This window comes from Chiroxiphia lanceolata, chromosome 2, assembly GCF_009829145.1.
Source record: "Chiroxiphia lanceolata isolate bChiLan1 chromosome 2, bChiLan1.pri, whole genome shotgun sequence".
NCBI lineage: Eukaryota > Metazoa > Chordata > Aves > Passeriformes > Pipridae > Chiroxiphia > Chiroxiphia lanceolata.
The window spans coordinates 60,839,949-60,864,716 of NC_045638.1; the positions used below are offsets into that span (position 1 = coordinate 60,839,949).

A 24,768-nucleotide genomic window follows, 5' to 3' on the forward strand; every position below is an offset into this window, starting at 1 on the left:
GTAGTATCTACTGTAAAATATTAATATTTTACAGAATAATGAATAACCTGGCACTAACGGAAGAAAATGTTATTTGTCAGTGGACATGGGGAACTTTAAAAATCTATCTTAGAGTGGCTTCACCTCTGGTTTTCCTTATACTTCATGAGATTGCTAGGGAGCCTATATCTCTAACTTGTCATTTATCCTGATTTTACATTGATGCTATTAATTGTTACTGACCTTAGAAAATTACTGGATCTTAAGAACTTGTAGTCCTTGTTCATACATGTGGCATCAGGTAGTGTAATGGCCATGATTATAAGCCCTTGCAGTATTCTGGTTCTGATTGTCCCTGGACAATTAGCTTACCCTAATTTAAAAATAAGTTCCATTTGGTAACGGAGGAGATTCTTGTATTTGCCTTGTGATTCACTGATTGGAGGGAGTGACTTAAAATATTATTTAAACTTATTGGAGAGTTACAATTTATTTCTAAGCAGTAATCAAAATAGAAGTTGTACTTCAATAAATTTCCATACCTGTTCTCTCTTCTGAAAGAGCTGGTATGTCCCTGTTGACATAGATTGACCCACTTCAATCACTGTCTGTAGGAAATGTTAAACTATATATTATATAGTTATGTACTTCATTTTCAGGCCGGAATATAGGATGGTAGGACTGTAGGATAGGCCAAGGTGGGCTAAGTTCCACTGTGCAGGCAATGTGTGTCTAACTACCTAACTATCCTTATTGTCTAAAAGGCAAGGCCAAATAATTGCATTTGGGAAAGTCACCCAAGATTATATGGTTGCATGTAGTGCTTTCAGTGCTATAATCCTGCTGAAGTATAGAGAAAGCCGTGTTAATTGTTCAAGTCAACCAGTAAAATGACAAGGGCTGAGGTTTAATAGTCGTGGTTCCTACAGCACATCCTTCTCTGTTCATGCATGTGACTCTCATTAAAGCAAATATTCTCTAATTAGGGTTGTGGCTACTCTTATGAGCCCTTTAACAGTTAATTAGAGCACACTTTGGAAGTTGGGGAGGTTCTCCTGTTTGCATAATCTTGGGTTTCCTGATTTCTTAGAAGGGTAGGGTCTAGTGACTTAAATGCTTGAATGCTCTGCCATCACTACTTAGGAATTTGGGAATACCACAATCTATATAGGAAAAACAGCTGTTACATTTCCTAGAGTGAAGGAGTATGAGTCTCTGACATGATCCTCCCTAATTAAATTGCTTGGCACTGGGATGAGGAAGATGCCCTTCATTTTTTCGAGTTTCAGCCTACTGCAAAAAAAAGGCCAAGTTAAACCTCCTGTACAAAGGCAGATGCTTATCCTTGCCAATGGCACTGAAGTTGCCCTGAGGCTTTTTTTGGGGGTCTCACTCTGGATCGGTATGTGTTACATAGACTTCTTCCCGTAAATCTTCTGTCACAGCTACCCTTAATCAAAGGCAGTGTAAAGAATTTTGCTCAAAATGTAGGAACTACACATTTTGCTTCCTTTAAAATACATGGGTTTAAATTCCTAGGCACCAACATACTCTCTTAGGTTCCTAATTTTAGGCACCTGGTCCTGTTATCCTTTTGAAATGGTAGATTTTTTTGTTAACATATGGGTCACCATAGTTGTATGCGAAGATGAGGTTTTGCATTGGCCTTTTTCCCCAGGAGTGGAGCAGCACAACCTCCTCCTAAGCTCATGTTCACTGTATTTACCTTTGGTGCTGATGAATAAGTGAAAACATGGGATCTGTAGGCACACATCCCCTCACTGAAGCTGTTTACATTCTGTAGTTTGGGAATTTTTTTTTTGCTTTGTACTGTGCAGTTTTTTTGCCGATTCTAATTTACCATGACGTGGTCAGTGCTGTTTCCTTCCGGCTGCTTGCGAGCCTGTGGTAGAGATAAGGGTAAGTGTACAGTGCATTTTTAACATGAGGCTGAAGATCTGCTTCATGTAGGAACTTGGGGACTCTCTGGATTGTACAAAGAATTTATTTATTGGTTTTGTCATTTTCACACTGAGAAAAGTCTAGAGCGCTTTGCTTGCAAAATAACAACTTTGCTAAATTTGAACTGTGCGTGAAGAAGAAAAGTGATGTACTTGAGATATCTACAGCCGAGTAGGTCAGTCTAGGGTTTGTATTTTTACTTTGAGTAAACTGTAAAGATGAGAGTTACTAATGAATGTGAAAACTGCATATATGAATCAAATGAAAACATGGATTTTCTTTTTGTTAACTTCTGTCACTTTTCCTTAGTCGCATGCCTTTAATACGAAACACTTTGAAACTGATGTCTTACTTCCTGAAACAGTTTTGTTTCAGGAATGAAAATTTGTTTCAGGGAATGAAAATTCACATATGTTAGTCAGTTAAACTAATACCTTTGGAGACACAGAAGTGTTTGACTTCCTTGGACTTGGATAGAACAGTTCTATTGCTTTATTGCAACTGCTACTATTTTGCATAGCTAAAGTAATGATAATTTTTTTTGTTTTTCTCTCTGCAGTGACAGAGGCTATTGAGGTGGGAAGAATAACTCAGGAAAGGATTTGCCTTGGTTTGTTTCACTTTGAGAAGAGAAGAACCCAGGAACACTGATGATCTAAGAAATACAAACACTGATACTCAATTCGTTTTGTGATCCTGCCTTTCTGCTCAGCTGGACCTGGGTGACGCTCTCCATTCTTTTGCATTTGAGAACATTTTTCTTTGTATGTGGAGCTGAGACCTGGGAATGCGTTATTATGGCAGCAGTTGTACAGCAGAATGAGCTTGTGTTTGAATTTGCCAGCAACGTCATGGAGGATGAGCAGCAGGTATGGGACTGTGTAAGAAACCATATTTGTACAAGTCAGTGCTAAGAGTATTGTTAAACATGAGGAAAAAGTGTGGTGTAAAACACAAAAAGGAAACATTGAGGTCATTATTGTTGCAGCAGATCTTTGTGGTGTTTCAAAAGCTTCTGGTTGCTTCCTGTAACTTGCATGGGCAGAACAGAAATTGGTTGAAATGCTATAACTTCCGTAGTATTGGAGAGACATACTCCTCCAAAAAAGTTTTTTTCTGTTTTGCTGATTTGTGCCACTAGAATCCATGTGTGTGTGATGTAGAATTTCCCAAATTCTGGTATTTTACAGTAGTCTCAACTTCTCTAGAATATGCTAGAATAAAATTCTGAATAAAAGTAATGGTCACGCTATAGATGACTGCAAGGGACAGTATGTACCTGCTTACTGTTATTTACAAATTGGTTTCTAAATTGTGTCATTGTTTATCAACTATTCAGAAATAAGCTTGAATGTAATTTAAATTGGTTTTTTTTCACACTGCAGAGAAAATATGCCTGTTTCTACCTGAGTAGTCTCTCAGTGAGATATTGATTATTTAAACCACATCCTAAGTCCTGAAGCTTCAGTGTCAGATTCCTCTTGTAAAAATCAGGTGCCTCCTCTGTAGCTGGTAGTTAATAGTAGATTTTACATTTATTTACAAGAAATTAGGTGTCTGGGCACTGTGAAGAAACAGTTCTTAAAAGACCGAGAAGTGCCATGACAAACTGTTCCTCTTTTTGTTAATGTGAAAAGCATTTATTCTCCTCTGTTTAAAAAAAGTATTTTTGGCTTTATAATCTTGTCTCTGTTTTTCTGTATGGCCTAATATCTGGCTGGGTCAGTGGCCTGTTTCTGCTGTCAGAGTCATGTGATCATTTCAATGAACTGAGTGTTGTCTGTCTGAAGTGCTAACTCAGTTTTGGGTGGAATTAGTAATGTAACTTCCTTCCCTGTATTTTTCCAGAGCTTGTGGTAGCCTGGGGATTTAGATATGGGAATTGCACAAGTGTAGTCGAAAATGAGCCTTACTTATTACCTCTGTTGGTTGTTCATTGCTGTCTTTACTTTACAAGCCAATGGGAGAGGGGAGAATTGAGAAGGGAAGGGTTACTTCAGTAGTGTGGTTCCTGGGAGGGGCAGTGCGAGCAGACATGGTTTTGGTCAGTTTAGCCTTGTGTTCTGCCTCTTGCAATGTCTTCAGATGCGCACCTGAAAAACTTAAAAAATACTAAAGAGCGCTCACAAGGACAGTAAAACCTCCCTTAGCAGAGCTTTCTTCAGCTTCGGAACAAACTCCATCGTGATTTTTATCTCATAACCCTACTAAATTCTGCTCCAGAGAAGCCTAAGGCAAGAAGGCATCTTGTAGCATACGCTTAAAGGTGATGAAATCAAAGGTAGAGAGTACATAGCAGAAAGTCTATCACTGCAAACTGTCAGATGCAAGCTCCTCTTAAATCACTGGGTTGACTTAGTTCAGATATCAAAGGTGCAGTTAGTTAGATCTGGAATACTCAGTTGTAGAAGAGAAGTCCTGCAAAGACTGCAGGAGTAAAGACTCCCTGCAGGAGTAAAGACCTGGGAAGCTGGAGCAAGATTTAGTTCGGACAAGGATTCATAGCACAACATTAGCCTGAAAAGGCTGCTTCTTGCTTATACTTGATGGATCTGCTTCTTACCACATAGGAACTGTTGCTACTCTGGAAGTTTTTAAATTCTGGATAGATTAAGTGTATTTAAGAATGGATAACATAATTTGTACTTTTCAAAAGTTTTAGCTCTGTAAGTGCATTTTTTTGATTTTCATCAGTATACAAAAGGCGACATTTACACAGAGGTGTAATTTAACTGATCTTTGGATAATTATTTTTGTGATGCCCCCACATCATTGCAAGTTGTCATTGCAAGAACTTTGGTACTTTTCTTCTTGACAAAGCTTTGCCTGGAGCTCAGTTGTGCCAAGAGCTGTTGGGACATGGAACAGCTGCGGGGAGAGGTTCAGGGTCTAAATGGCAGCTATGCTCAGTATTTCAGGGAAGTCATAATTCATGGCTATTTTGTTTAATTTTTTTTTTTAAGTCTTGGTTAAACAACCGTAAATTACGAACAGTCCATTTGCAAATGTAAGCATTCAGCATTCAGTGGCAAATGGCAATGGGAGGGGCTCAATCACATGGACCCGTGTGAACGGGAAAGGCTTGCTCTTATCAGCTTTATCCTTTGCAGTTTAGAACAGAATGACTTTTTTTTTTCTTGAGAGATTCCTTTATCACATGGTAGATGTATGGTGAGGAAGAAACAGGAAGAAAATATCCTCGTAATTTTGAAAAGGGAACAAGTGGCTTGGGCTAAGGCTACTGATAACCTGTCTGGCTTTTGCTACATGACAGAGATCTGGTTAAAATAGAGGGTTTGCTATTTTTCCTCCTTTCTGTGTTTTTTTTTTTTCTTTGTTTTGTTTTGCTTTGTTTGGGTTATATTTTTGTTGAGAGAGTGGGAGAGAGGGAGAAACTGCACAGATAAAACTGGCCAGGAGCTTGTACAGGCTTTAGCTGAGTCAGTGCTGCTCCCTAAACCTACTTCTCTTCCTGTCTGCAGCTTCTTCTGTCAACGTCTTTTCATTTAGTCCTTTGTGGACTTACAGCTAATGTGATATTCGATCAAGACATTCTTAATTTAAAATGTTGAATAAAAGCAGCCAGAGTGGCTAGATCCATACTAGGAAACTTTAAATGGTACCAGGGACAAGCTGAATCATTACAACCATTAAGTTGGTAACAGGGTTCCCAGCATGACTGTTCTTTGCCAGGACGTGCTCTCTCATGTGGCTCTGATGGGTGTAGTAGCCACTGCCTGAAGACCCCTTTTGTATCTCTGAGGGATGCTTCTCTCTTCCCTTCTTCTGTGGAAGAGAAGTCCAAGCCCTTAGGTTGGGCCATGACTTCTACACCATCATCTCATGCTTCAGTTTGCTCTTCCACATTCCCCGATGTCGCCATGGGCTTTCTGAAACATTGTCACCTGGTCAAGACCAATGTCTTAATTTTTTTTGGCTATTTCCAGCTTCTGCAGAAAGTTCCTTCCCTTATCCACTTGCAGTTTTATGAAGACTTTAAGGAAAATTGTGAAATCTGTAATGAGGTTGTCTCCCCAGGAAAACAAGCAGCATATACCAGCCTGCAGCATCCCTCAGATGCTGGCCGTGGGAATGCCTTTAAAGCCAAGAGGCTGCCTCTGCCTCCACATAGGAACCTTCAGCAAGAGAAAACTGAAGGCCGTTTTCTAGTCACTAAGGTCACTTCACCTAATTTTGTTTAGTTTTTGCGTTGTTTTGTTTTTGGTTTCTCTTTTAATAAATAGCCATCTGCGTTGTGAGTCTGAATTCTGTCATTTGGTTAAAAAGACAGACTTTTTTTTCCGCTGAGGTTTCTTTCTCCTTTTTTTTTTCCATGTAGCTTTTCCCTTCTCCTCTCTATTACATGTGTTTCTTCCCACCCATCTCTCACTTGCACAAAATTTATTCCACCCAGTTAGAAGCTAGTTACCACATTCCTGGGAGAACTTATCTTCCTTAGAAGACTTGTAGTATGAGAAGACAGTTCCAAAGCAGAAGAAGTCTCCTTCCTTATTTGCCATTTCCACAACCAGAATGGTATTTTGATCTTCTGTCTGTTGGTGACAGCTGATGAGACAATTCTCAGAGAAAAAAAGAAACACCTTGTCAGCATGTCAAACACACTGGAAGAATTTGAGAGCAGGAAGGAAGATTGTTGTCTTTGACCCTGGAGGAGGAGAGGGTTCAGTTTTCAGGGGGTTATGAAGCATGACTAGTGCTTTCAGGGACCTGCTCATGCAATTTTCCAGGGACTTCAGCATCTGTATGAAGCTCTGCACTCCTCTGAATTGTTAAAGATCTGTCCACAGGACAGGTTTGTAGATAAACTACAGCAAGGAATTTGGTGTCTGAGATTTGGGAGGGTTTCAGCAGTAGCTCAACTCCTTTATGTATCTGGCAGATATGGGAGATGGGCTGAAGTCAAGTCAAAGCTTTGGCAGAGCTAGGGTGTCATATTTTAACTGTATTTTACATAAGAAAGATGAAACAGCAGAGGTAGGCAAAAGGAAAAAAATGCAGAAATTATTCTTCTATGGATCTCTGTGTCAATTTCTTGAAAATCATTGCTGATTTATCCACTCTAATTTGGGACCTTTTAAAGCTTTGGGATAGTTGGCACTCTACCTTTTGGTTAGTGCATACAGAACAACCTTTGTATTAGAAATAAATTATTTTGCTGATGAGTGTGTGTGGGACACAGTTGCCTACATCAGAAATGAACACTCCAATGCCTCCCCCCTTTTATAGTCAATGCAGAGAAATAGGTGGTTTTAGGGCATGACTCACCCTATTGTAGCACAGGAACCTAAAACTGGGGAGGGGAACTGTGCCCTAGAAATACCATTCCTGTCTGTTGGCTCTGAATGAAACCTGGGGTTTCATGTCCAAGTGCCTGCACCACCAGCTGTCCGAAGTTAGGTGAGATGAACCTGACCCTTAGTGTCTATAAACTAGAGCAGGATGAGAAGACTGAAGCCTTCTTACTTGCATCTTCCCTACCTAAAATCCATAGTTCTTACGTGGTCACTGGAATACTGAAAAGGTATTTGCAAAGCATGTACTATTCTTGCTTGCAGATGACTGGAGCCTTGAGTGGATAGCTTTTTCAATTTTTCTTTAAATGTAGTTGTATATGGGCATGCGATAGATGAAACTTACATCCCCAAATTATGTACTCTGGCATATTACTGAATTTGAGGTATTTAAACTACTTTTAGAACATGAATTTTATCTCAGAAGGTTGTCATGGACCATCTTCCTGTAGCTTATGGAACGTATTGTTAAAAATAAAACTTTTTTTTAATGCATAGAGGTTTGGTTTTTTCTTCTCTCTTTACAATGCTTTATCTTTTTTTATTGATGTGGCTTTTATTTAATCTAATCTTGCCTGGAAGCAAGTAGGATCAAGGATGTTGGGGTCAGTAAACAAATAGGATAAACCATGTGGACATGACTCTTTCTGAGGAACAGCAGGGACCTCTTGGCCACCAATGATTTCTGGTTTCTCCGCTCCGGCACGATGCAGCGCTGGTTAGAGGTAGCCACAAAGGTGTGGGGTAGAAGCTATCCCATTGCTTGACTCAATATATGCCTATTATCTGGCAACATGATTGCACAAGAGGGCTTTAACTGGTCTGCACTTTGTTCATTTTTATTGATCTCCTACCATATTGCTCTCTTGTGAAGCTTATGTTTAACAGTCGGTCAGTTATTTGTTGGGATTTTTTTTAATTTTGGTTTTGCTGGCATTTTTTTGCTTAGCAGACTGTCCATGATAGAAGCCTATTAAAATACCAGTTTTGTTTCTTAGTTCTTCCTTTTATCCTGGTTGCTCTTTACCACAGTTTTTGCTGAGACATGTTTTACAAAACACAGAGCAATTTGAAGTGGTAATTACTGCCTTTTAAAACTTCTAATTGCACTTTCTACTTTCAGTACTTACTTATGGTCCAGACTCTTCCCTAGGGGAAGCTTTGTCTGTGTTGAGCCAACAGCTCTGATACCATTTTCCATTAGTGTCGGTGTGTGTAGTGGCAAGAGTGAGACATGAGCAATTCCTGACCAAGATCATAATCATATGGTTGGGATTTTACCTTGTGTTTCTTCCTTGTGTGGTTAAATAAAACTACCTGCTCTTCCTTCCAGTTCCTGAAGGGAACCTACAAGAAAGATTGAGACCATATACAGGAGCATGTAGTGACAGGACAGGTGGGAATGGCTTCAAACTAAAAGAGAGCAGGTTTAGATTGGATATTAGGAAAAAGTTCTTTACTGTGAGGGTGGAAGGGTAGTGGAACAGGTTGCCCAGAGAAGTTGCAATGCCCCATCCCTGGAAGTGTTTAAGGCCAGGCTGTATGGAGCTCTGAGCTACATGGTCTAGTTAAAAGTGTCGGGCAGGAGGGTTGGAACTAGATGAACCTTGCAACACAGGCCATTCTGTGATTCTGTAATCTGTACATATCTGTGCTCTTCTGTGGAGAGCAAGACCAAATGTACTTATACTGGTTCTCTCTGAAACGTGTTTTAGCAACTTTCTGGTTTGTCTTCTTGGTTTTAAGCTTACCACGTTCATAGCATGTTTTATTTTTGTAATGAGGGAACCTTGAAGTTACAGTAGACTTTCTTTGAACCTGCTCTGCTATCACCAGCTATGACTTTCTTCCTGCAAATGACATTTTAAAAGACTCAGTTTAGAAAATACTGTGTCTGTAGTAGATGTTATTTTCTGAAAACCTCTTCCTGTTGAATGGTTTCAGAGAGTGTGCATTTCATTATTATTGCTGGTCAGCTTGATTTCTGTTTTCCAGCTACCTCTTCTCTTCTGTACCTCTGATGCAAAATAACTATCAAGACAACAGGATGATGTCTGAAAGCAGATTTAGGAAGGAAAGTGGCAGGGAGGGTGTGGTGTGAGGAATGTCAAGTGACTAAAACCATAAGAATTAGAGAGGGAATGTACTAGAGCACTTATATCAACCTATTACACACCTTTATCTTTTAACAAGTGTGTCCTAAAATAGTGAACTTCAAATAACGTCTCATGGGAAACTTAGTGTCTGTGAGAGCTTCATCCAGTCCTGACAGCCACAGGACTCCTCCACCCCCAGCTTGATGGGAAGAGCAAAAGATAAAGGTGCTTGCAGCAAGTTGCTCATGCAGTATTATTGTCAGCAAAGTTTTTCACCTACTGTGCTATGCCACTCCTCTGTATTGTCAGCCTTAATGCTGTAAAATCATGTCATAGAAATCTGGTATTACGTACTGGAGTAAAGTCAATACATTAAATACTTCAGTGATATTCAGCCTCTGTCTCGTAATGGGACACTGCTGCTATTTGGTTTCATGTGCTAAAAATCATCTTGTTCTTAGGTGCTCTCTCCTGACAGTCTGACATTCAAGTGATGTAGTATAGGTCTGTTGAAGTATTAATCAATAAGTGGTTAAATTGGATGTGGTCTAACTACTGTTTTGTTGTTGATTTTTTTTTTTCCCCCATCCTCCAGCTTGGTGATCCATCCATTTTCCCTGCTGTCATCGTGGAGCATGTTCCTAGTGCAGAACTCCTACATAACTACTCTGGCTTAACCTGTGTGGATGAACCTAGTGACATGATCACTGAAAACTCTCTGGACGTCGCAGAAGAGCAAATCATAGAAGATGATGATATCACCCTCACAGGTTGTTAATAAAAACATTTTCTATGAGATGTTTTTGCACGAAGATGGCTGTGACTAATGGTGGAAAAAAGCTTAATGACAAAAAACAACAAGGGAATAACATGAATAGTTGTATTGAATGCTGTTTATTCTGTAAGAGACAGAGAAAATGGCATTAATACTGTTGGCAGGTGGCTTGCAATCCCAGTTGCACAGCTGATAATGGTGAAGAGTTTCATTCATCAACTTCATCCAGAGATTAAGACAGGGTCCTGCTCAGAGTACCAAGAAGATTTTTCTTTGCTCTTCATAGGTTTAGTTTGCTCTTATTTAATAGCCAGTACATTCCTAAGTAAGCATGTATACCAAAAAGCTGGAATATGCAGCTTGAGTAGATGTACTACTTTTAACTTTCTGAGAGTGTACAGTTAACTATAAAATGTGCACATTAGCGTGACTTACTGGTGTAAGTATGCTCAGCATAGTAATTATTTTGGATGTCTAATAATAATTAATGCCTAAAATACGCGTTTTGTGTAAGTTCTGTTAGAAAAGGTATCCCCAAAGAGAAAACAATTCTCAAGAGAAAAGCTCAAAGAGTTCACATTTTTTAAAAAACAGCTCCTCACTTAATGCATGCATTTGAAGCATTTTTGGAGAACAAATTTCAAAGGTGGGGTAGTCTCCTTTCATCCACTAGGCTCCACACCTGGACTGTCTCCAGGGATGCAGACAGCTTTTTGGTTTCACTCATGCTTTTGACATTGTTTCCGAAGGGATATTCTGATACAACCTTTTACTACCAAAAGCAAAACAAGAACTCAACATGACATGAAGAACAGTTCACAGAGTAAATTGACATGAGCTGTTCTCAGTAAATTGCTGATGAAAATCGCTCCTTTTTACTTTCTTAGTAGTGAATTATCTGAGAACAGACTGTGACCAAACAAATAAGTTAGGTTATTATTCAAGAAGGTTTTACATAGTCAAACATTATTTGAGACCTCTTGCCAACTATTTGCTTGCTGTTCATATTAATTATTCACACTGCAACTGCATTTCCTCGGTGTATTACTTAAGCACCACTTAATGTGTCTGTGTGAATTTTCATAGTGGATCGGTTTTGTGAATCCATATTCACTGTAATAATATCTTGTGTGTGAACTTTTACTTGCATGAGTAATTGTGAAACTCCGCTTTTGTGGAGTTTAAGAAAACTTCTTAAAGTTTTTTTTTTGTTGCTGGTCACATGAGAATGGTTTGCAAATTGCTGCCAGAAACTGAAAATATGTAATCCTTGTAACCGTTGGTGTGCAAGGGTTTCAGGGATACTTTGGAGGCAGACAAGTACGGTATTGTTCCTATCATCCGTTGTAGTTGAAGCAGTCTGGTTTTCTTTAAAAGCAAAGTCCTGAGAAATGAAGAGCTGCCACTTTGCAGAGATTGTTGTTGTGAAGGAGATGCTACCTAATGATCTGTTTCACATTCTCCATCCTGCTAGCTACTGTACATGCTGTGGGTTTCCTTGGAAAGTAGATGAATGCAGGCTGGGCAGGGACCAGCATAGCTGCGGAAAGCTTCTGCTCAGGATGCAAGACAGGCAGCACTGGTAGTAGCTCAGCCCATGGTTTCTGGCAGGGAGCTATCCTGCCTGACTCTGTTGGGGTAGAGTCTGGGGCCCAGGGCTGTGAAGGCACCCCAGAGGAGGTAAGGAGAGGACATGGGGGAAGAAGTCCCCTGTCACCTCTCTGCCCACTGCAGACAAGCATTGGCTGTGGCCACAGCTGCCGGCTTGAACTGCAAGACTGCTTTGTGGAAGAGACACAGTTCAAGCACAGCTTGCTGTAAGCTGCCTCTGAAATGAGGCTAATTGTAACTGGAATTTCCCACCTACTCTTTTTTCAGCTGATTTTTTTTTTCTTCCCTTCTTTAAAGTTTTCTTGATTTTATTCATGGGCATGTTTGGTCTCAGCAGTGAAATGAGTTGTTTTACTCTTTGAAGTTTGTACCAGTCTTTTCAGTCACTTCCACGTTATGCCTTTGAGAGAGGATCAGACATTGTAAAGGCTGTACTAATTCCACAGTAAAATATTTATAAGCCTGAAGTTCACAGCAAAACAAAACTGAAACCACTATCATTAATGACTAAACTTTACTAAGTGATGACTGCTTAATATGAAGGATTTGGGGTGTTTTAAATTACTGGTTTTTTCAGTACTGTTTTATGACTCTAAAACAATAAGCTTCTCTCTTCTCCTGGACTAACGGAAATTAGCAGTAGGCCTCATGATACTGAAGCACTTAGTTTTTAGGGATCTATGTGCAGAATAATGGATGCTGGTAGGTTTTTTCATCTCTAAGATGTAGCTTCAGCCTTTCAAAAGCACAGCTGTCACACATTGGTGATTACTTGCCTGTAGTATAAATTATAACCTACAGAAGACTGTAAGAACAGCATCTGTTTCACGTGAAGCCCTGCTGAGAGATGGCCAGCAACCAGCTTTTTAGTTATGTTAACGTTCACGCTGTAATTTTTTTATAATGAATAGGCAGACCTGCCTTATCACCCTCTTCTTTAAAAGCAGTTTTCCCTGGAAGAAACTGCGATAGCAATTTTATGGTCAGTTTGTTGCCAGTATTATGGAATTTTAAATGATTAACCATCAGGTAGTAAAGGGGGATTAACAAAATTAATGGGAGCATTTGGCTTTGAATTTAGTTTTATCTCTAAATGGAATATTGAAATTTTTTTTCTGTGACAAATACAGGGGATAATGTTTTGTGCACAAGAAATTCCAAGCCAACCTGTCAGATAGTACAATTTGCTGCACTTTGTATATTTTACCAGTGTGGCTAATTATGCTTTTAAGGTGCACAGGAAGAAAGAACTAATGTAATTCCTGAAACCATTCTTTTAATTATTGTTATAATTTTTTCTTTTAACTTTACCATGACTGGTGAGTTTAATTTAGAAAAAACAACAGTTAATCGAAGCCTGCCATTTTGTGGTTCACCTGTTCTGGCACTGTTTCATGGGAACAGGAAAGTGGCAGCACTGAGACAGTTTTGGGGGGAGATGACAGAGGAGGGACAGAAAATTTGCACTTAAGTGCACTGTGCCCTAGTCTGAATAGGGAGCACGGAGGTGTGCGTTTTCAGAGATCAGTAACAGTTATTACTAACCAGTTCTGAAGTTATTTTACAACATTTTGAAGTTCGGTAGCATTTGCTTTGTATGTTTTGTGAAGCTCTAGCGGTCCTGCACAAACTCAGCATCTTAGGTAGTCATTTGCGATGTACAAAGAAATCCAAAGGAGTAGTTAGGTGGAAACTGAACTTCAGTGTTAATCTGTAAGGATTATGGGTTGATGAGATGCCAGTTGTAAAAAAAGGGGTATGGTTTCAGTTACTTTGTAAAGAAATTATTCACGGCTGCCTGTGGCGTCTGGTTAAAAACAGAGAGGGTTTTTTCATATACGTCCCCAATGAGTAATTTTCTTTATAAATTGTAAAGCCTTATTTTAAAAAGAAAATGAAGGGTGATGTGCAGGTCTTCTTAAGTACTTGGGTTCTTAAACTGAGTTTTCCAGTGTCCGATAACAATCAGCTCAGGGTTAATAGTAAAAAGTGAGTGCTTAAATTTAACAGCCAGCTATGCTGCAAAAGGGGGCTCTGTCTCTGTTTTGTGGATCTCTTTATACCTTTAGTAACTTCAGATTTCTTCTGACATTATTTTGAGGCTCTGCAGTGCCTGGTTTTGTCTCTAGTAAAGCCAGCAGTGAATTTAAACACAGTTGTGACTACCACAGCCCTTATCTCGGCCTGAACATGGACTTGTGTTGTCCACTCTCCAGAGCTGCCAGCCGCCAGGGAAACAAAGGGAGGGGACAGGATTGGCTGGAGTGGTGTAAAAATTTCAAAAAAGACAGTAGTAAGGAAAGCAGGACTTTGGACTGAGGTGGAGAACTTCCAACATGAGGCACATTTACAGAGCAGAAAGCTCTGTTTGGGCAAGCCTCGGGCTAACGCTGATTCATAGCGTACCTGGATTCACAGTAACTGGGCTGTAATTGGCATGCAGATACAGAGGCTTACATTTGTGGCTTGCTCAGATAAACAAAAACTTGTAGAGGACCTTGGGAGAAAACTGAAGATATTTTTAGGTGTGGTTTCCCCCCTCCCCTCTCTTTTTTGTTTTCCCCTTTTTTCTCCTCCCTTTTTCTTCTCCCATTTTTTCTTCCCTGACTCTTTTTCCCTTTTTCATTTTTTCCTTCCCCATTTTTTTTACCTGTTTTTTCCTTTTTTTTTTTTAAAAAAAAAGCTTACACCTATTTAAGATGTTTGAAATGTGATACTTGTCAGAAATTATACCCTCCACCCTCGTTCTTTCAGTTCTGACTTTGCTGAGTGTAACAAATAAGCCATCTCATTCCAATTCTTCTTAAATCTGCTGCTTGTTGAGGAAGACATCTAGTCCAGGTAGGTTTGCTTGCAAACAGATTGAGATCTGGATGGGAGCCCAAGACACAGGGCTGTGAACTGCCAACCTTTGGGATAACAAAGGGCACGAAGATAGGTGAAGCCAACCAGGTGGATGGACACTGAGAGACACAGCAAGAGCCAAGAATTGCAGACCTTTTAGGTAACAAAGGAGAGAAAGACTGGTGACACCAGTGAGATGGAGGGACACGGACAGGAAGAGCAAGACTTGCGCATGGGTAGACTGTAAGGGTATAAAAGCCCAGGGGTTTCTTGGTTGGGGGTCCTCCTTGGAGGCACCAGCTCGGGCTGTTTCTGTGTTACTGTGCTGTGAATAAATGGCTTTGTGGAACGAGACATCTGAGACTGCCATGGGAAACCTGGGGTTGAACCAGTAAGGAAACCTGGTCTGACTGTGTGAGTGGGATGTGTGGGGAGTCAAGCTGGGCACCGTCAGCTCACTGGAGCCATGCCCTGTGAAGGGGCTTCTGCCCCAGCAGTGGCAGTCTCTGGCCTTGAGAGTGTGACTACCAGAGTCTCATGAATGGTCAGACTGGGTAGTTTCCTTAACATGCTTATGTTTTTTGTGAGCATCAAATTATATGAATTTCTATGCTTACGTTATTTATATGGCTATTTTAAGTTCCTTTCTTTAGTCTTGGATAAGGATGGTAAACCTTTAGCCATGTCGTATAACAGTGATGTAAAGCTGGCAACCTCTGCTGTCATTCGGGGGAAGAAGTGACTCTACTCCATAACCTGAAAGCCAGTGAGCAGGTTTGGTCCTCCTACAGCTCTCGGTGGGGAAAGAGAAGACAGCAGCAGCTCTCTCCTCCCTTCCTGCAGCACTGAGAACCTGGGGGTACCACTGCTAGCTTTTAAATTGTATGGCAGCGTAAACCAGCCGTGCTCCATGGCTTTAGTTGAGCTGGATTGTGGTGGGTTAACCTTCCTGTCCATTCAGTGTTGAAACTGAGAACAACTGCTTTGTCAGTGCTGTGTGCCTATATTTAGGGTCACATCCTTATTGAGGTCTTGGTAATGCTGGTAAATGGTATGGAAAGTTTGCATCCAGATAAAACTTAGAACCAGAAATGATCAAGTCATCAGCACCAGGCCAAGCATGAGCATGCCCACAGACTGCATGGGCTGTACATGTTCTGTCTCCTCCTCAGCTGGCTAGGCATTCCCTAGTGATGCTGTTTGGCCCTTGGGGCTGAGATGCTCTGTGGCTGAGCTCTTGAGCTTGCCAGCTGCCTGACAAAATTATCTGCAATTTGCTGTCTTGCTCTATGGCTTCCCAGGCCGGGAGCTTAGTCCGTTCTCACTGCCTCTCCTTTTCTCTTCATGCTGTCCTCCTCCCCAGCTCTGTGTTTCTCATTTCTTGAGGCTGTTTGGAGATGTCAGCAAGAAGGTGCAGACCCTTAACTGTCTGAATGTCTTTGCAAGATATGGGGTGGAGGTGTTCCTGTAGGCAACAGGATGACTTGCTGTGTGGTTCAGGGCTTCCCAACACCTATCTACTTTATTCTCTTTTAGCCTAAGCCTCTTACTCTTGGGGCTGGTGGGACTAAGGTAAAGAAAAAAATCCAGAAGGTAAGGAGTCTTCTGTAAAGCACAACTGGGTGGAGGAGGTAGGGCTCTTGTGTGCACCTCAGCATTCATCTTTGCCCTCTCCTAATGATACAAATGCTGAAGCTGTAAACATGTGGGGTGAAACCAGGGTTGGTTGGTTGTTTTTTTTTTAATTGTGTAATTGCTTATTGCTAACTGAGCTGGATGCTCTTGTTATTGCTCTGATATTTTTAAGGTTTTTTGTGTTTTTTTTTAAGTATAGAAATTTTGGCATAAACTTGCTTTTGTGCGAAGAAATGTAAGAAATGTTCCACGGTCATTACATTGTGTCTGAAGGTGCATGTCTGCCTTTTTTTTTTTTTTTTTTGTGACTGCACCACCCAAAATTCCTCAAAACTAAACAAGGAGTGAGGGCCTGAAGCTGACTTATTACCATTGCTGGACTGAGAAAGTAGATGAGGTTTCTTGGTGTCCTAGGGAGGGGAATACTAACGCAGCCATTTTTATCACTTTGATAGATGCAAGTGAATTCCCCAAAGTTGCATCAAATTCATGTCAGAGGATAAGGAAGCCCGGCCCATGCATTTCCATCCAACAAACAGTAATTTCTAAAAGAATGTGTAAACCAGTTTTAAATGTTTACAGCACCAGGAACTACCATCTGTCTTATTTTTCATAATACAATTATTTTTTAAAAATCCTCCGGTGAAGTACTCTTCCAGTTAAACCCATATTATCTTCTTGGGAGAGCTGTTATTTTGCAAAATGATATTTTACTGGATGTTTTTGGTGTGTACCCTCAGATGACCTTCAGATGTACCTTAAGCATCATAAATTAATGCTCAAGAGCTTTGGGTTTGTCTAATGGCTGCCGTCCTGAGATTGATGAGGAATTGTCTAGAAGTCAAAAATTTTGGAAGATTTGCCAGCCCTTTGTATTGCTTTTCATGTTTCATGTTTGCTTTCCAGTATGTTCTTGGAGCTTGCACTGTTAGCCTTACCTGTAATTCCTATGAGTTTGAATGGTTTAGGATTCATTTACACCTTTAGATCGTATGCTGTCTAATGGAACTTGTGGAATACTTTTTTTAATATCCTCCAGGCTAAATGACTGGATATTTTTTATGAGCATCTCTTATTTATGGAATTCACTTCCATTCATAGAACCATAGAATCATTAGGGTTGGAAAAGACCTCTTAGATTGTCAAGTCCTACCGTCAACCCAGCACCACCACCATGTTCACCATTAAATCATGTCCTCAGGTGTCATATCCACATGTTTTTATGTGGATAACACAAAATATCGACATGTGGATAACACTTTGGACCACCGTAAGAAGTTAGCAATATCATGTTTTTTAAATAATATTCTCTGGACTATTGTTTGTGATAGTGATATTTCTTAGGTTCATGGGTTTTGTGTTTTACTGCATAATCAGCAAAGAGAGGGGTTAGAACAATGAGACAGAAACAAAAGGTTTGTACTGGGTTTGGGTTTGGTTTTTTTTACGTGTAATCTGAAAAATGTACTGTACTAAATAAATTATTGCACTCTGCATTTTCTCCCCAGCTAATCTGTTTCTACTCATGTACTAGAAGACCATGTTTACTACGTTTTCTTTTTTTTTTTCCCCTGGAAATGAAATAAGAATAAATATTGTGTTAAGCTTTAAGTCCAGTTTGTAGCTTTTTAAGAATTATTTTTTCTCCTTTACTTTTAGTTGAAGCATCTTGTCATAATGGAGATGAAACAATGGAAACAATCGAGGCTGCTGAAGCACTTCTCAATATGGACTCCCCTGGTCCTATGTTGGATGAAAAAAGAATAAGTAAGTTTTTTATAAAAGAAAATCCAATTTGTATTTGCCTTGTTTGTGAAAGGAGGAGGGATTCAGTGCAGTGTGGTTGCATGGAATTGGTACGATTATTTTATAACTTCCAGATACCCTTTACGTACATAGTTTGGGTATCAGAAATCCAATGTTATATGCATTGAAAGATTTCATTGCCATGCCAGAGTTGAACAGGAAAAGAAAGAATCAACAATTACAAACGGAAGGTATGAATGAAGTCGGGTGGTTTAGATTGCAGTGTTTTGCTTGGCTGATAGAGGATTAGCATGTTGCAGGATAAAAGAACATATACTTATATTTGCAGATTGCCTTAAATGTGAATGTGTCTTCACCAGATAATTGTGCTTTTTTGGGGAGGTGGGTTATATCATTAAATTTTTCTATTTTAGTAGTGCTTCTGCTTGTGTAAAATGTTTTCAGCTCATATATTCCCTTATGAACTAGTCTTCTGTCCCTTGAAGGCCTGAAGTGTCATAGTTTTATTTTATTCTATGTTTAAATTTTTGGTCTAAAACCAACTTTTAAAAGTCCTCATGGCTGTGTGAAAATATTCCTTTTGTCCTCTTCTTTTAAGCAACTATGTTTGGCACAGCTGAAGAGGATGATATGGTGGCTCCTATTACACATGTGTCAGTCACACTTGATGGGATCCCTGAGGTGGTGGAAGCCCCAGACCCTTATGCTGAATCACCAGAGACTCCAGAATTTGAACAACCAAAGAAGAGAAAAGGTAAGATGATACCGGAGAACAGCAGTGTGGAGTAGGAGAGCAGGGGGTGGCATGGTCGGTTCCCCTGTGCGTGTCTGGAACCATTCTAGGTGTCAGGCCAAAATAATTGAGCGGACTCAGTTAGAATTGCAGAAGAAGCATTTTCTTCCTGAGTAGTGTGAGCACATATACTGGTGCTTAGACTAATGATGTAGTAGAGATAGCAAAGATGGCTTATCCTGCAGGAAACAGAAATCTCTGCTTCTTCCTATTTATAAGAATATTTCTTCTTCAGAGCAGAATTGCAATACAAGCTATTGTATTGCAATACAAGCTTTTGTTATTGTGAATCCTGAAGTACTTTCATTAGCCCTTACCTAGCTTCAACTGAAGATACTTGATCAGTTCAGAATAGGGGATGAGAATGAGGAGGGCTTTTTAGCTTTTCTTAAATATGAAGGATTTAATTTTTTTTTTAATAGCTACATGCTATAATAAGTGTTAATCCCATTTCCAGTAGATTACATTTACACAGTGTAGTGATGTTCCATTGTAGTCAGTGCTGTGCCAAAGAGTAATGAAGTGGTGTTAGCCAGACCTTCTGCTCCTGTTTTCCTACCCTACTTCAACGTGGACTGCATCAGAGGTCTGAAGCTGATGGTCTACAAGGAAAGAGAGTCATGTAATATAGGCAGATGTTAGATGCTGTTGCAACAAATAAAAAAAAAAAAAAGTAAACCAAGGGCGTTATGTTTCTGGAGCTAATCCTAAGGCTAACCCTAGAGCATGATAAATAAAAGCCTTCCAAAACAGGAATCCTGCTGCCCAGCCAGTCAGCTACCTACCCAATCAGCTATCCTGCTGAATAGGAGTGCGTTTTTACTGCTACTTTTGCTGCTAATTCCAAATGTTGGGAGTTATCTGTGAGAGAGAGCATAGCAGCCTGTGGAGATCTTGGGGAAGCCTCCTGAGCCTCATATGTGTCACAAGGTCCTGTAGGCAGGGGTGTGGGTCAGGAAGTCTCTGATTCCCCTAAGAAAGCTGAACTGAAACTGCTGTGGAAGGGAGCTTTACCAGCAGCTGCTCTAAAAGTACTGCTGGGAAGCTACCGTGCTGTGCGCACTACTGTGAGATAACCACAGCATTGTAAACTGTTTTTTTGTTTTGTTCTTTTCTTTCCTTCTTCTTTTATACTGTTGACTTCTGTGTGTGTCAAAACAAGGAGCTACTGTCTGCTAGACATTTAACCTCTTTGGTTTGATGCTTTCATACCCTCTTTCGTGTTGTGCTTCTGCTTACACCCACTCCTTCCTCCTCCCTAGCTGTAGGTTAGAAAACCAGTTGCTTCACAGCAAATGTGTGTATTTGTTTTAGAAAAAAACCACAAACACTAGAAAAGATTCATCAGCTTAGTGTTTCATTAGCTACTAGTTTTCAGTGAATTTCAGTGTTCATGGGGTAGGTGGTATGGCCTGAGTGATGTTGAAGTGTTACTTCAAAATGTCCCAGCATTTATAAGTCATTGATGTATAAGAATTGCTGCAAAATGTTATTAATTTTGCAGTGCACTTTAGGATGATGTGCAGTGGGTGGGTGGGGTTCTTTTGGGTGTTTTGTGTGTTTGTAGGGGGGTTTTTTAAGTGCAGTCTGTTTCCCTTCCTTTGGTCAGTTTTGAGGCATGGCAAATGGTGGTGGTCATTTTTCCCTATCCATGTCACTCATGATTTTATAGGGTTTTTGTAGATTTTATAGACTTCTAGTGTATTAACCCATCATCTAAACTTAGAGGGATGAATAGTCCAGAGCATTGCCAGCTAACTGGGCCAGAATGGCATTGTCAAGTAGAGCTTCCCCAAGAAAATGTTCTCCAGAAGTGATGAGGTGATTTCACTTCCTTTCCTTGTGGGCCTTACTGCTACAGTAGGAGAGCTGTATCCACCCATCTGCTCAACTCCAAATGTATTCAGTGTGATGTTTGTACTCATGAATGTCTGAGCACTGAGCTGCCAAACTACGCATCAGAAAGACAGGAAAACCAAAGGAGTGTCAGACAAAGAAACTTGGAAATTCGCTGTACTAATACCTTCAGTCTTGTATTTGTTATGGGAAGGTAGTGAAAATACCAATTATAAATTCAACTAGCTAGCTAAAACTATGGTAGCCCCACATAAGGCTTAGCTCTTGCATATTCTTCATCCTTCCTCTTTGTAAAATTCTTTCCTAAAAAGGAATTTAGTGATGTACTCCAAAAAGTAATAAATTCATGCTGTATTGAACCAAAGAAGAATGCATGCTAGTGCTTAATGTGCTTTCAAAAAATACCTTCTTTTAAACAAAGGAAACATATCTGGTGTGTCTCTGTTAATTGTTTCTCTTGATGGTATCAGTCAGCACCTGGAGATTATAGTTCACAGTGTGGTCTGAAACCATCGTCTTAAGTATCTCTAGCCTAGATATACAGCAGTAACATGGATACATTTCTGTAAAGAAGTTTCACATTCTTCACTGGTTGCTAATTTTGGTTGGGCTTCTGGTAGAGGACTGTCCAAATGAGATGCCCTGAAGTAGTCTAGGATGAAGAAAGAAAGCCTAGAATTGCTGTTGCTGGAGTATTCATATTTAGTAGCCTAGGTTATCTCTAATCAGAATTATGTAAATTACATGGGATCAGTACTTCTGTTTCCTGAAGCTTACCAGGATAGTTCAGTCATGACCTAATTGCAATCTCATCCACTTCATTGTGTCTTAAGAACTGAAGGTATTTAGAGATAAGGTCTAAATTAGTGACATCAAAATAACACTCCCTACTCCTTAATAGCTACATTTACACCTGTTCAAGAGGGGAAACAAGGCTAGCCTAGCACCCAACAGTCTTCCTGTGATACAACTTAAAGGGGAGAAAGCACTTAGCCAAAGTTACCCTGAGGGATTTCTTGTGCCCTAGAGGCTGATCCATACAGAGTGACTTCACCTAGACTTTTTAGGGAAAACTGACATTTTTGCAACCTATAATGATGAGTGGATAAAAACTTTCTAAAAATATACCCCAGTAGTTCTTTATCCTTTCATATCATGATATATGAAAAAAAAATGTAGGATTTCCTCCCTCCCACTTTCATTCAAGTCAAGGAAAACCTTACTGGCCAAAATGGTGAGTGTCGTTTGTGTCCTGTCCTCAGTCATGAATCCTGTCTGAATGGAAGCAAGAAAGTTAGCGGACTCCAGGTATTACTAGAGTTTCTTCACTATAGCTCTCTGAACGAACTATCCCTCCTCCCTCATACCCTGTCAAAAAAAGAGAAAGAAAAAGGTTATAAAGGTGGACTTAGCAAGACTGCTAATGTCAAAAGATGAGTGCTCAAACCACTGTTTCTTATGACTTCCTTATAGATACTTGGAAGTCTAGAACAAAGGAGATAGTGCAACCTGGCACTGAGCTTTTTTTTTTTTCAGAGCTAGTGAAAAACTGTCGCTCTTACTCTGCAGCAGAGCTGTTTCCTTACTAAAACAGCCCCTAAAAACAAAACCAAAAGTGGAAAGTTATAGTGTATGAGATTGCTCAGGCCTATCGGTCTTGCCTCTTTTTAGAACGTCAGTTCTTTTGAATTGCAATAAATAGAGAAAAAGAAAAATATTTTTCTTTAGATCTTTAATTATGGCAATATGCTATTTGGACTAGAAATATGTTTCTCTGAGTCTTATATGTGCTTAGTCTGTTCTGTCTCTCAAAGGATCATAGGCAGTAATTTAAGTAATTTAAGTAATGTCGATGTAGTAAGGGGTCACTGCAAAACCTGATAAGATAAATTGCTGTTTCATAAGAAAGTTCTGAAGGTTTCTGATTAATTACTTCACCTGTAAAAGCTGCCATTGCAGAGAATGAGAACTAATAAAGGAGTAGGTTCAAGGTTTTATATTGAAAAATATTTCAGCGTGACTTCGATTTTTTTATTTCCTTAAGTTTCAGTAGTTGATTTTGCAGCATTTTCAAATGAATGCTCTTCATTCTTCTAGTCGGTTGTAACTTCTTTCTTTCAGTCTTCCTTACCAAATAGAGCCACCATGCTTATGACTTTAAAAACTGATTTTTTTTTCAAAGGTTGTTACTGGTTCTTCTGATCGTTATAAACAAGTGACTTTCCTCTATGTGCAGCCACTGTTGAAAAAGGTGTAAAAGACAACAGGATGGAAAAAAATGTTTGTTTCACACGATAGTGTAGTTTGATACTGTCAGTGGAGACTTGCAATTGATTAAACAAGCAAGCAATCTTGTTTTGTACCTAAATTTTGCTGATGAGGGAACAAGATAGTGCTCTGTATTTTATCTGTCTTCTCCTCTTTAAACTCTTACCCAGAGTTAATAGCTTATTCTTCTCGTCTTGTCTGTTTTAAGTGCTCTTAAGAGTACCTAAATAGCCACAGAAATTTCCAAAGCAGATGGACTTCAGGAAAATGAATATAGTCTTTACTAAAAGTACAGTAAGAGCATAGGGGGTCCAATCCTGCTCTAGAAAATGAAGAAGTTCAGCATAGAAGTGAGTTCCTAACTTAGTAGAAATTGAATATTCTTTGAACTGGGGAAACATATCTCTTCCCTTTTTAGGTCCTTGTTTGTTTGGTTTTTTTTGTTTGGGTTTTTGTTTGTTTGTTTGTTTGTTTGTCTGTTTAAAGCTGCAGTGACTCACTGGTGGTTTATTTCAGGGAAAAAACCGAAACCATCTCGTTCTGAGTCCCCTACTACAACTCCAAACATATCTGTGAAAAAGAAAAACAAAGATGGAAAGGGTAAGTCAAAGAGTTGTCACTGAAGTTTTTAAAAGAACATTGTTTCTGAGTGACCTGTAAAAAGAAGTTCACCAGTTCTCTTGTGATGTAAACCCAAGTCTTATGTTCACGGATGGTTAACATATCTCATCATAAGGCAAGTAAAAGACAAACATATGAGCTTGGTGAAATACTCAGTTCCTAGGGAGAAAAATGTATTTGTCACTTCAGTTGCAAGGGTTCTTGGAAACTCTTCAACCCCCCACAGGGTCTGCTGTGTTTTCAGTGAAGTCTTGGGGAGTGCTTTGCATTGTATTAGTGTTTCTTGGGCTGTGGTTATTTTGACAGATGATCTTTGAAAACGTGTTCCATCTGTGTCTAATTCTGCATGAGGAGCTAATCAAGGCTGCCAGTCAGCAGCAGGAAGTACCAAGCCCTGAATTTGGAGAGAGGTTATAACACAGCTTGAAGACTTCAGCAGAAAACTTGGGGGTTTGATACTTTAATTCCTCCTGTGTTTAAAAGGGAGAAATAAAAATAGATGCCACATAACTGATACAATAAATCATTTCCTCCAGACTGGACTGTTCAGTAATGCCTGTCAGTTTTGTCAACAGCTCTGTTGCTTTGCTGTTGGGTCCAACGCCTGCACCCGTGCCATGTCTCAATGGCAGCCTGATGCTGTGGACCCAGCGAGTTGTGCTGCACTCAGTGGGAGCTGGAAATGAACGTCCCTCATGTCACAGCTGCCTGCTTGTATGCCTAGGGACTGATGGGCTTGCATGCATGCAGTACTTGCCGGGACAGAAGCCCAGCCAACCTTGGAAAATGGGGTCATAACAATGTCAGACTCATGAAGTCAGAAAAGTCTCTATACTGACAAATGAATATGTTGGGTTTTTTCTTTTTGAAGAGGCATTTTCTGCAATAACAGGAACAAAATACTATTGGCAGGCAGTAAATATTTGACATGTTAATGCCATTAATTTTAAGTACACCTTGTTGCCTTTTTTTTTTTTAATTACAACCTGATTTTTAAGTAAAAATGAAAGAAGAATATCAGAGGAACCTCCATGTGGTGGTCAAATGAAATAATAGAAAATATGAAAGCAGCTAGCCAAAAAAATTAAAAGGCAGAAGATTCTAATGTTTCTGTCGATGATGGCAAGGATACATCATAATTCACATTTGTCCATTGTTACAAAATTGCTAATTCTGAAGGAAATAAAAGGGAGTGTGTTGCCTAAAACCATTGCCTGCTATGAAGAACATTTGTTTTGCATTTTGAGA

At 39.7% G+C, this 24,768-nt stretch overlaps 1 protein-coding gene across 8 annotated transcripts in view; it reads left to right on the forward strand.

The window, feature by feature from the left end:
- Positions 1–24,768, forward strand: part of ELF1 (E74 like ETS transcription factor 1) — an 84,660-nt gene that overhangs the window by 45,483 nt on the left and 14,409 nt on the right. For 7 of the 8 annotated variants that reach the window (XM_032680773.1, XM_032680777.1, XM_032680771.1 and 4 more), the window contains 5 exons: positions 2,501–2,810; positions 9,945–10,119; positions 17,874–17,981; positions 18,580–18,735; positions 23,416–23,499. In XM_032680773.1, the coding sequence (XP_032536664.1) occupies positions 2,739–2,810; positions 9,945–10,119; positions 17,874–17,981; positions 18,580–18,735; positions 23,416–23,499 (595 nt within the window). In that variant the 5' untranslated portion in view covers positions 2,501–2,738. Of the gene's footprint in view, positions 1–1,945; positions 2,117–2,500; positions 2,811–9,944; positions 10,120–17,873; positions 17,982–18,579; positions 18,736–23,415; positions 23,500–24,768 lie in introns of those variants that run through there. The other variant, XM_032680776.1, reaches the window with a different exon arrangement.